The sequence below is a fragment of the Nicotiana tabacum genome, chromosome 6, assembly GCF_000715075.1.
Source record: "Nicotiana tabacum cultivar K326 chromosome 6, ASM71507v2, whole genome shotgun sequence".
NCBI classification, from domain to species: Eukaryota; Viridiplantae; Streptophyta; class Magnoliopsida; order Solanales; family Solanaceae; genus Nicotiana; species Nicotiana tabacum.
This window is the reverse complement of record NC_134085.1, coordinates 169,086,278-169,099,433: the sequence shown is the minus strand read 5'-3', so window position 1 is coordinate 169,099,433 and position 13,156 is coordinate 169,086,278. Positions and strand designations below refer to the sequence as shown.

The window sequence follows — 13,156 nt, the reverse complement described above, 5'->3', positions numbered from 1 at the left end:
TTTTTCACCTCACTACAATATCTCACACACTCTATTTTTCTTCACAGACTATTTTCTTATAGTCTATGGAATACTTTGCTCTCTCTCTTTTCTCTCTTTGTTGATGTATTACAAATGGCTCAGAAGCTCTCTATTTATAGAGATTCTATATCCCTACAGATGTCATCAGTGACATCAAAAGAAAGAAATATTCGAACTCTTCAATTTGAGCAATTCAACAAAAATAGTGGCTGCCAAAAAAAGATTTAGAAGTCTTTATCACATCTATTTTTCTTCTTCTTCATGGACCCCACACTTTATACCTAATTTATGAAATTAAATTTGGCTAATTATCTTATTGTTCTGCCTCCAAGGTTTTGTTGTTGATATAGTGACATTAGTTCAATAATGGTTTTGCTCCTAATGAAATTCAAATATAACCTGCAGATTGTCCACTCAGAGATTCAATTCCTCTTCTTTGGACCATTACAATATACTTTATTGACTTAAATTGTGCACCACAAAACAATATAAGTTTCTACTCTCCCTTTTTATTTATTCTCAAGCAAGAATGTTGCCCGTGTTGTGTACGGGCTCAACAGGTTAAGCAATGTGCTTATTTACTTCAATTACGTAGACGCACCTCAAGTTAGTTAATTTGGCTCAAGTTCATTTGCAAATAATCGTTAGAATAGAACTTTTTGGTATGTATTCTTATTAGAACAATGTTACCTGAAGGAGTTGAACTAATTTCTTATTATAACCGGGGGTATTGATAGTTTATTTTGTGTGTGGAGATGTGTGGAGGAAATAAAGAATTGTAAAGATAGATTTATAACAAAATATTTTTCTTTCAACTACGCAGATCCAGTAATTTTTGAAGAGGAAAAAGAGCCCCCGGGAAATACATAGGTAAATCTATTTGTTAGAAATTGCTATGCTTAAAATGGAATTAAATCTCTCTTATGTTCCCCCCAGAATACTAATAGTAAAATTATTGTCCAATCAGAAAAACAGAAGTGGAGAAGGAGATTGAGAAATGGAGCAGTGCTTTGATTGTGTACATCATTGGTGACAGCCCATGGTACAATTACATGGTGAGGAGTATATGTTAATCAAACATGGTTTAGTATTACTGAGCCTGAGATATTCCTACATAATGAAGGGAATTATGTGGTTAAATTCCAATCTGCCAATAATAAGCCCTTAAACCTAAAATCTTGGTCCCCTGATTTTGATTAATGTCATACCTATATACAGACAACAGATCAAGTAAATACAACTAATTTCATATATATAAGTTGAGAACAATCTTTTGATTACAAATAATACACAATTTTATTCAATCCTACTAAATAAGTTTGAAAGAAAGTTATCCATAAAACAAAATGGTTTTTTTTAAGGACAAGTTGATTGATAAAAGTCAAAAAGGTGCAACTTTATATAAGTAATATTGTCCAAATACAACTGCACACTTTTACAAAACATGATCCTCACTGTCTCATCTTGTTGATCTGATTCAAAGCTGGCTGTAGAATATTGTAAGCAACCCAAAGCAAAGCAGGAGTCACAACAATCAACAAAAGTTGTCCTCTGTTGTCACTTGCTGCATCTGCAATCATAGCAATTTCACTAGCAGCTGAAGCCTCTGGAGTGTGGAAAAAACCTGATGCTGCTAAACCAGTTAGACCAAGACCAATAATAACTCCTTGATTCCTCATTTTATTGATTTGGTTCAGTGCTGGTTGAAGAATGTTGTAAAGAACCCATGCTATAGCAGGAATTAAAGGAAGTAAAAGTGCTAAACCCCTGTTGTCTCCCTCTGCTATGTCAGCAATTTGTTGAGCGGCAAAAGCGCTGTCGCATGAGCTCAGGGTTGAGAAAATGGCACCTGCAATTGCTGTTCCAGTGAGGGAACTTGATAAGTTTGAGGTGTTTTCAGATGTTTTGGAAGTCAATAGACCTTTTGGGAGGTTTTGAAGGGAGAGAAGAGAGATGGGTTTGGGCTTTGAAGGGTTGTTAATAGATGCTTTGGTAAAGCATTTGACGTTGAGCATGGCCATGGTTCCTATGGTGGCTGCCATTTCTTTGTTGCTGTTAAGGGTTTCTGGCTTTGAAGTTGCAATTTGGTTTGTTTTTGTTTGCTATTATTGATGTGAGAAATGTGGAATATAGAAAGAAGAAGAGTCAAGCGATAAAAATGAGATGTCCAATAGGAGCGTGGATTTTAGATTGGTCTCTTATCCTAAGATTGTGATCCGGGCGATATGGACCTCATATTTGATAACATACCAATGGTTTCTTATCACTTCCTATTCACTCCTTTTCCACCAACAATAACTAGAAACTTCTTAAATTCTTTTGGAGAAATTATATTGCCAAAATTCATACTTTACCCATCGATCTTTACCCCAAATTTCTCTTACACACATGTTAAAGACGGAAATAATATTACCTACCAAAATTTTGAAAGGTGTGTCAATTACACACCACTTCGGTATTTGATCACATCTGCTTAAAGATTGCTATTACACGTGTCAATCAGCGTCTGACATGTGTCATAAATCGTTAAAAAAAACTGAAAAAGAAAATAAACCTTTGCCCCCACCCCACTCCTCATCTTCCCAAAGAAAAAAATACAGAAAAAAACCCCACCCCCTCCTCATCTCTCCAACCACATCATCTTCTCTACCACCGCCATACTACCACCAATCCTTCGACTACAAGCACTTTCTTCTCCAACTATAGATTCAACTCTTTGCCCAATTTTTAACAAGTTTTAACAACATCCATCACAAATCCTTATAGAAATTTCAAAATGAAGCTCAAACCCAAAGCTTCAAACTTGTTAATGGTATTTTTTGACTTTTATCAAAACTAATCACCTGAGTACATTTTTATTCAACAATAATCACGAATTCAAACTAATTTTCTAGGTCATGGAACACCAAATCAACAAAACCCGATTAAATTTTCAAGCTTTTTCAAAAAGTCAATAATGGTAATTTTTACAAGACCCAATAGCTCCTTTTTTCTTCTTTCTTTTCTTTTTCTTCTTAGTCATGGGGGTTGAAGAGACGAAATATGAGGGGGTATACAAGATTAGGATGGAGGTTGGGGGGGGGGGGATTGTTGGGGTGTGGGTTAGGGAAGAAGACGTGGGTTATATTGTTTTTCTTTAATTTGTAAGGAAAATAGTTAAAAAAGGGAAAAATAAAATAAAAAACTTAATTTCAGATGAATTTTGTAGTTTTCATGCGTCTCTTTTATGTGTAATACACACGTATGACACATGGCAAAAGAAGTATATAATCGACACACTTTTAAAAGTTTTGATGTGTAATACTATTCCCGTATTTAATAGGTGTGTAAGAAGAATTTGAGTACAAGATCGATGGGTAAAATATGTATTTTGCCAATTATATTTTGGATGAGACTCAACCAATAAAACTTGTATGAGGCCCCTCTAGTTATTAGACAAGTAGAAAAGTAGGTCCCACATGGCAGAATTAAATGGAAACTACGTACGTGCCATAATAGCTGGAGGTGCCTAATATAAGGTTTATTGGTTGAGTCTCACTCAAAATATAATTTGTCATTCTTTTGATAGGGAATGAGGGGATAACTCTATTGTTCTTCATGACATAGTTTTATTAAGTAGAATTGTGTCACTTCATATTAAATAATTTTGTACATTCATTCTTAGTTTTAAGAAGTATAAACTATCCCTACAAGTAATCAGCTTATCTTCAAAAAAAAAAAAAAAAAAACACTGAGTATCCTGTTATCAGAAAGTTTAGTACAGTTTAGCTGGTAACGTTATCATTCTTCACATCTGTTTTGGATTTGTGACCCTAAGATACCTCTCCTGGTGGAATGATAGTACTAATTCCCTCTCGTGTCCTATTGGTGAGTTCTTTTCAACAATGATTTATAAAGATTTAGTTCATGAATGTTCTTCTCTCTGTTTCAATTTACGTGAACCTGTTTGACCAGGCACAAAATTTAAGAAAAAATAAATATTTTTGGAATTTGTGATCCTAAACAAGTCAAAAAGGGGCCCAAAGTATTTGTGTGGTTATAAAAGCTTCTCATTAAGGATAGAATAGTAAGTTTAAGCTAAATTATTTTCAAATTTAAAAAAGAGTCATTTTTTTTTAAACGGACCAAAAAGAATAAATTCTCATAAATTAAAATGGAGGGAGTATGTTTCTTATTCAGAGTAACAGCAAGAACTTCATTAGTGCAAAAACTTAGTTTCCTTGACTTTGGTTGGCAGTTTTTTAGGACCAGCCTTTGCATATTTAAATTGTAGCAAAAGTGATGATATGCTTTACACTTGCGCTCTATTTGGCACCTTTCAGACTTGTTGGTCTAATTTGTGTAACAGGTAGTATTTGCTTTATTCTTACAACTTTAATCAACCTTCAATCGAAAAATCAGGAGTGTAGTTACACCGAGTGCGATTAAATTAAGGGTGTGTTTGGTACGAAGTAAAATATTTTTCGGAAAATATTTTTCAATTTTCTCATGTTTGGCTGGGTTAAAATATTTTTCTTATGAACTTATTTTTCTCCAATTGTAAGAAAATATTTTCCTTATCAAGAGAAGGGAAAATATTTTACAAAACTCCTTCTCAACCTTCCCCACCCTCACCAACCCACTCCACCCCCTCTCCAAAAAAGGCTTTTTTTTTGTTTCAACTTTCAGTTTTTCCGTTACCACCCACCCTACTACCCCTCCATCCCCACACCTTATTTTTTATTTTTTTTTGCAATTTCAAATTTCTATTTTTCGTTTTTCTGCAATCCCCCCATACCGCACAAAAAAATTACTTTTTTGTAATTTAAATTTCTATTTTCTTTTGACTCCCCCCTCCCCCCTCCACCCCCCCCCCCCCCCCCGAAAAAAAATTTAAAATATTTTTTTCAGTTTAATTTTTCATGACCTGATCCTTGCTATCCCCCTATGCGTATCCACACCGAGACTGATCCTTGTTATCAACTCTTTGATCAATGAACCGGCAAACAAATTGAATAAAAATTTGTGCTGGAATTTTTCTCAAAAATCTCAACTCAAGGATAGAAGAACAAGAAACATTTTTCTTGTAATTATATTTTCTCTCTATGCTCTGTATTGTATTTGCACTTTCACAAAGTGATTTCCCTTTTTCATTTAAAACTTCTCTCTCACTTCGTTCATCCACCATATATATATATATATATATATATATATATATATATATATATATATATATATATATATATATATATACATACATAATCCAATTCAAAATTGAATTAGTATTTTCTTGAAGGAAATCTTAATCTCATTCCAAATGGGTTTCATGGAAGTAGCCGCACGTCGACTTCTTGTCAGTCTAATTCAAAATTGGATTTACTTAAAAGCTTTCATTAATATTTATATACATATCTTAAATAAACAAATATTAATTATATCACTCACACACACACACACATACACACACACACACACACACACACACACACACACACACACACACATATATATATATATATATATATATATATATATATATATATTTTAACCAAGAGATATAATTTAATTTTCTATTCCAAATAGAAAACTTCAACTTGTTCACAATATTAATTATATCCTCTGTGCTAGCAAAAAATATAACAATATTTAATTTGGACTAATAACTTTATTTATTTAACTAATTAAATTCTTTAATTTAATTGTTAAATAATAAATTAATTAATCCTTAGCAAAGATTAGAACACTCGTTAGTGTGCGACCCCGTAGGTTCAATACTAAACCGGTAGTAAATTGATCACATCAATATACTAATCAAGGGTGACGTCTAGCAACACTCCTTAACGACCGGATAGAATGAAGTATACAATTTACTCTCAAGGACTCATAGAAAAGCAATAGATTAATTCATTCTGTCCTTATAGCTCTGGGTCACCCTAGGATATGGTTTAACTGTCAAATCATAATAGGCGACCAACTATGTGTTCATATCATATATAATCAACCATTGAATAACCTAAGAAACTCTTTTCTTCTTTCATTCAATCGCCCTGGCCAAGGTCTTAATTTGGTCGGTTATAATTCATGACAACATAGAGCTTAAACTCATTACCAAGAGTTGACAGATTCCATCTTGATCAATCACTAATTCTTCAAGTATTTAATCATACCCAATATCCTTTCAACTATCGTCGTAGGGCCATAGGTGTCTAGCATCAAAATACAATAAATAACTTGTCAATTACTATGATGATATTAGGTCAAAGGAAGCTTTTACATTACATTCTTCCGGAGAATATCCCATTTACAGTTTATGGTAATTCTAACCATTAGGAATTATCCAATGAGTCGGTTCAATGATCATATCTCTATATGCATCATCTATCTATGTGATTTAGTTAACGAGATTAACTAATCTTTATCTCATAAAGACGATCACATAGATATTAATCTAACCGGATTATTAGTGTTCAAATTAATAATCCTATGATCAAGAACAAAATTTAGATTAAATTATAAGAAACTTCACTCTCATTATCATGACCTCAATCACGATGACAAGTCTCAAATTTAATCAAGGACCTTATCAAATTAATCAAGCAATTTATAATAATGATAAAAGAATATCAAATGCCATATATATTTTATATGAAATAACATTCATGAAAAATATGTTCAAATCATCAAACATGAGATTGGATTTAGGGCATATCTAATATATATCTAACAATCTCCCACTTGCACTAGAGCCAATCGCTCTTGTACTTCATTCCCAATTTCCACTTGTGCTTGTCAAACTCTTTTGCTCCAAGTGCTTTAGTGAATGGGTCTGCATCATTTTCCTTTCCATCAACCTTTTGAATCTCGACGTCGCCACGTTCAATGATTTCTCTTATTAAGTGATACCTTCGCATAACGTGTTTGAATTTTTGGTGTGATCTTGGTTCTTTTGCTTGAGCAATGGCTCCAGTATTGTCACACAACAATGGAACTGCACCCTCTATTGAAGGAACCATACCAAGTTCAGTTAAGAACTTTTTCATCCATACAGCTTCCTTAGCTGCTTCACTAGTTGCTATATATTCTGCTTCAGTCACTGAATCAGCTACTGTAGCTTATTTGGAACTTTTCCCACTCACTGCACCATCATTTAAGGTAAATACATAACCAGAAATAGATTTGCTATCATCTCTATCCGAGGAGAAGCTTGCATCAGTATAACCTTCAAGTTTCAACTCAGAATCTCCATAAATGAGGAATTGGTCTTTAGTTCTTCTTAAGTACTTAAGAATGGTCTTGACCACCTTCCAATGTTCCTCACCAGGATTTGCCTGATATCAGCTAGGTACTACTAATGCATAAGCCACATCGGGATGTGTACACGTCATGGTATATATGATAGCTCCCACTATACTAGCGTATGAGACCCTACTCATACGTTCTCTCTCTTCAAGTGTTTTAGGACAATCCTCCCTACTGAGAGTAATTCCAGTGCCTATCAGTAGATACCCTCTTTTGGAATTATCCATGTTATACCTTTTCAAAATGGTATCAATGTACAAAGACTGGGAAAGTCCAAGCAGCTTCCTCGATCTATCTCTATAGATCTTTATTCCCAATATATAAGCTGCTTCTCCCAAGTCTTTCATGGAGAAGTATTCAGATAGCCAAATCTTGGTACTTTGCAGTGCCGGTATATCATTCTCTATGAGCAATATATCATCAACATATAATACTAAGAATATAATTGTGCTCCCACTAACCTTTTTGGACACACAAGGTTCTTCTTCGCATCTAACAAAATTGAACTTTTCAATTGTCTTGTTAAAGCAAATATTCCAACTTCGAGAAGCTTGCTTTAGTCCATAAATGGATCTTTGTAGCTTGCAAATTTTATTATGATCAGACGAAGATATGAAACCTTCAGGTTGTGTCATATACACATCCTCTTCTGGCTCACCATTAAGGAAATCTGTTTTCACATCCATTTGCCATATTTCATAATCATAGTATGCCGCTATAGCAAGTAGAATCTGAATTGATTTGAGCATTGCCACGGGAGAGAAAGTCTCTTCATAGTCGATGCCTTCCTTTTGACGATATCCCTTGGCAACAAGACGGGCTTTGTAGATCTCCACCTTTCTGTCTGCTCCAATCTTTTTCTTAAAAACCCATTTACAACCTATAGGTTTTATATCCTTTGAAGGTTCAACTAAAGTCCATACTTTATTTTCCTTCATAGATTCTATTTCGGATTCCATGGCCTTTTGCCATCTCTTATAGTCAGAAACTTTGTATAGTCTCTTCATAGGTCTTAGGGTCATCATCATTATGATCAACCGCACTTGATACATCATCTTGTACCATTAGATTTAATCTAGTTAGTACATGACGTTCTCGGGTTGACCTTCTAAGAGGTACTTGTTCACCTTGTGCTGGATTTAATTATTGTTCAATTTGATTTGGAACCGGTTTATTAACTTGTTCTTCAACTACATTTAGTTTTTGAACGTAAACCATTGAAGATGACAACGTCCTTGGGAACTTCAAAATATCCAATAAAGGTTTTTCAACTTGGGTCTCTTGATCTTTATATGTTGATTCATTAGTTTCTTGAACTTCATCAAGTTCTATTTCTCCACTATAATTTCCTTCCAAAAGAAATTCCCTTTCCAAAAAGGTTGCTCTTCTAGCCACAAATACTTTATGGTCAGAGGGGTGATAGAAATAATATCCCATTGTTTCTTTGGGATACCCAACGAACCTACACTTATCAGATCTTGAGTCAAGTTTATCAGACTACATTCTTTTAACATAAGCTGGACAACCCCAAACTTTAATATGTTTAAGGTTAGACTTACATCCTTTCCATATCTCATATAGTGTTGTAGAGACTGACTTAGTGGGAACTTTAGTTAGTAAGTATGTTGCTGCTTCCAAAGCATATCCCCATAAATTTATTGGAATATTAGTGAACCTCATCATAGATCTCACCATATCTAATAAGGTTCGATTTCTCCTTTCAGACACACCATTATGTTGTGGTGTTCCTGGAGGTGTCCACTGTGAGAGAATCATATTCTCTTTGAGATACTTAGTAAAATCTTCACTAAAATATTCTCCACCTCTATCAGACCTTAGTACCTTGATACTTTTACCCGTCTGTTTCTTAACTTCACTACGGAACCTTTTGAATATTTCAAAAGATTCAGATTTGTGTTTCATAAGATATACAAATCCATATCTTGACATATCATCAGTGAAAATGATGAAGTAAGAATATCCACCTCTAGCTTAAATTTTCATGGACCCACAAATATCTATATGAATTAGTCCCAATAATTCAGTAGCTCTTTCTCCACTTCCAGCAAATGGAGATTTGGTCATTTTTCCTTTGAGACAAGATTCACAAGTTTGATATGATTCAAAAATCATATTTGTCAAGGTACCCTTCCTTGTACAACTTGTTAATTCTTTTCTCTCCAATATGACCAAGCCTATAATGCCAAAGGTATGTATCATTTACTTGATCATCTCTTTTTCTCTTAAGACTTGAAACATGCATAATTGAATTAGCATTCACATTAGGTAAGACATAAACATCATATTGGAGATAGCCATTCACATATAAATTATCACCATAATAAATAGAGCAAATACCATTGCCTATATTTATGTAAAAACCACGTTTATCTAACATAGAAGCTGAAATTATGTTCGAAACAAATTTAGAAACGTAATAACAATCATCCAACATAAGTACTTTGCCCGTAGGCATTATTAAAGAAATTGACCCTACAGTTGTGGCCGCAACTTTTGCACCATTTCCAACTTGTAGATTAATTTCTCCTTTCTTCAACCATCTACTTATTTGGAACCCCTACAACATATTGCAGATGTTATAACCACTACCAGTATCTAATACCCACAATGAAACATCAGTAGTAGTTAAAGAAACTTTGAAATCATTTTTCAATTGAGTCTTACCTTGTTTCTTATCATTTAGAGTTGCAAGATACTCCGGGCAGTTTCTCTTCCAATGTCCTATCTTTTTACAGTGGAAACATTCAGCATCAAATTGGTCAGCTTTGCCTCTTTTGCCTTTGGGTTTGGTCACACCACCCTTAGGCGCAGTAGGTTTCTTCTTGGGTTTATTTTTACACTTACCCTTCTTCTTAGAAGAGTTTCCAACCAACATGATAGTTCCTCTCTTCTTCTTAGATGCAAGTTGATTCTCATAATCAATCAGCATGTTAAGCATCTCATGAAGATCACAATCCATTTTATGTATATTAAAATTAATAACAAATTGTGAAAAGGATTCAGAGAGTGACTGCAAAATCAAATCTTGAGAAAGCTCTTTACCCAACTTGCACCCCAACTTCTCAAGTTCTTCAATAAGATCAATCATACGATTGACATAGGGTGCAACTGGAGAGTTTCCAGTCAATTTTGATCCAAATAAAGCCTTAGATAGCTGATATCTTGTTGTCCTGCTTTGTATACCAAACATCTTCTTAAGATGTTCAATGAATGCAGTTGGATCCATATCCTGATGTTTCCTCTGGAGCTCAGAACTCATAGAAGCGAGAATGATGCATTTGGTAGTAAGACATTCTTCCAAGTATTTCTGATAAATCTTGGTGGCATCATCATCATTCTCATCCGGGACTTCCTTGGCGGGCTTATCGATCACATCAATAAGTTTTTCATGCATGAGAACAATTCTCAAATTTTTGTACCAATCATCGAAGTTTGGTCCTACCAACTTGTTGGTCTCAAGTATTTCACGCAGTGATATAACAGACATATTGAGAAATCTAAAATTAGAAAAGAAAAGACAATATTATAAGAACATATTTAAACATATCATAAAGATATGGACTTTTATCTAAATGATATTTCCACTAATTATTTTAAACTGTTTACCCTCATTATAGTTTAAGAAATCTTTACTTCTATTAGTGGAGTAAAGGAATCCTTCAACAATATGTATGAACCACTTGGAAGTCAAGTCGTTTCTCACATATATTTTAAAGGTAGGTACTCTTACTAATTGTATCCCTATATAACTTCCTTAAATAGTTCTATGTCAAATAGTCCCCTGGTAGTCAGGTCGATCCTATTGGCATAGTTGAGTTCAACCATCATGATATCAAAGAACTTATTAAATTTTATACTCCCCAGGGTAGTCCAGACGTCTAGTGTAAAATTGAATAATTCTTTCAATTCATACATCTAATGCAAATAAATAATTTTAACATATTCTCGAACTATAAGTCTCCTAGTTGTCAGGCCGCTCCTTATAAACAAGAAGTGAGTAAAATTATTTACTTTGATAGATAGTTCTATAATAAAATATCTTATATTTTATTATTCAAGAACTCAAACTTTTAGTAAGAGAGAATTATTACTAAAACAACTTTTAATAACATGATGATCAAATCTTTCATAGCACATGAATTTGGTTTAAGTTGTCTACATGTTTTGTCCTAAATTAATTTACATCACATGTAATAAATAATTCAAAATCATATGTCGAACAAGCATGTGACATAAAAAGGAAATTCAACATACTTCTAACATGTTTATCTTATATATTACATATATCACATAAAATAATTCATGCCAGAAAATTATTATTAGTTAATACCTCATAAATTAATAACAATTTAAATAACTGTATAATCTAATAACCTATTATAGATTACCATCGTATCTTGTACGGAATTTTAAATTCAAGTTACGAACTATCTCAATAGTTTAACTTTTATGAATACATATTTTATTCACAATAAAATAATATCAATCCATGCATTCAAACAATTTGTCTAATGCACAAGACACATGTATTATGGTTTGAACTTTTCAAATATAATCATAAAACATTTCGTAAATAAATTTAAGACACGAGAAACTATGGCTCTGATACCACCGTTGGATTGCATAGAGGTGTTCATAACACGCAGTGGAAGACAATAACAATCCTCGGTAGAATTTTTCGTGTTTAAAATTTATTTATATATCAAAGATCGGATCTAAGACATACCTGGTGAAGAGAATCTTGTTGCAAAATTTCTTCGATAGTGCGAAGACCCTATGCTTATCCACACCGAGACTGATCCTTGCTATCAACTCTTTGATCAATGAACCGGCAAACAAATTGAATAAAAATTTTGTGCTGGAATTTTTCTCAAAAATATCAACTCAAGGATAGAAGAACAAGAAATATTTTTCTTGTAATTATATTTTCTCTCTATGCTCTGTATTGTATTTGCACTTTCACAAAGTGATTTCCCTTTTTCATTTAAAACTTCTCTCTCACTTCGTTCATCCACCATATATATATATATATATATATATATATATATATATATATATATATATATATATATATATATATATATTCAATTTGCTAATCCAATTCAAAATTGAATTAGTATTTTCTTGAAGGAAATCTTAATCTCATTCCAAATGGGTTTCATGGAAGTAGCCGCACGTCGACTTCTCGTCAGTCCAATTCAAAATTGGATTTACTTAAAAGCTTTCATTAATATTTATATACATATCTTAAATAAACAAATATTAATTATATCACACACACACACACACATATATATTTCAACCAAGAGATATATCTTAATTTTCTATTTCAAATAGGAAACTTCAACTTGTTCACAATATTAATTATATCCTCTGTGCTAGCAAAGAATATAACAATATTTAATTTGGACTAATAACTTTATTCATTTAACTAATTAAATTCTTTTATTTAATTGTCAAATAATAAATTAATTAATCCTTAGCAAAGATCAGAACATTCGTTAGTGTGCGACCCCATAGGTTCAATACTAAATCAGTAGTAAATTGATCACATCAATATACTAATCAAGGGTGGCGTCTAGCAACACTCCTTAACGACCGGATAGAATGAAGTATACAATTTACTCTCAAGAACCTATAGAAGAATAATGTATTAATTCCTTCTGTCCTTATAGCTCTGGGTCACCCTAGGATATGGTTTAACTATCAAATCATAATAGGCGACTAACTATGTGTTCATATCCTATATAATCAACCATTGAATAACCTAAGAAACTCTTTTCTTCTTTCATTCAATCGCCCTGGCCAAGGTCTTAATTTGGTCGGTTATAATTCA

General features: G+C 33.0%; 1 protein-coding gene across 1 annotated transcript; it reads right to left on the bottom strand.

Annotated features, from left to right (window-relative positions):
* Positions 1-1,292: 1,292 nt before the first annotated feature.
* LOC107813483 (photosystem II reaction center proteins PsbY, chloroplastic-like) lies at positions 1,293-2,226 on the bottom strand. Its single transcript, XM_016638756.2, has one exon. It carries the CDS (start codon positions 2,061-2,063, stop codon positions 1,473-1,475), a length of 591 nt encoding a protein of 196 aa, XP_016494242.1. The 5' UTR covers positions 2,064-2,226; the 3' UTR covers positions 1,293-1,472.
* Between the last annotated feature and the right edge of the window lie 10,930 nt (positions 2,227-13,156).

Excerpts from the sequence above, each read along its gene's own strand:
- LOC107813483 (XM_016638756.2), bottom strand. The coding sequence starts at position 2,063 with ATGGCAGCCACCATAGGAACCATGGCCATGCTCAACGTCAAATGCTTT.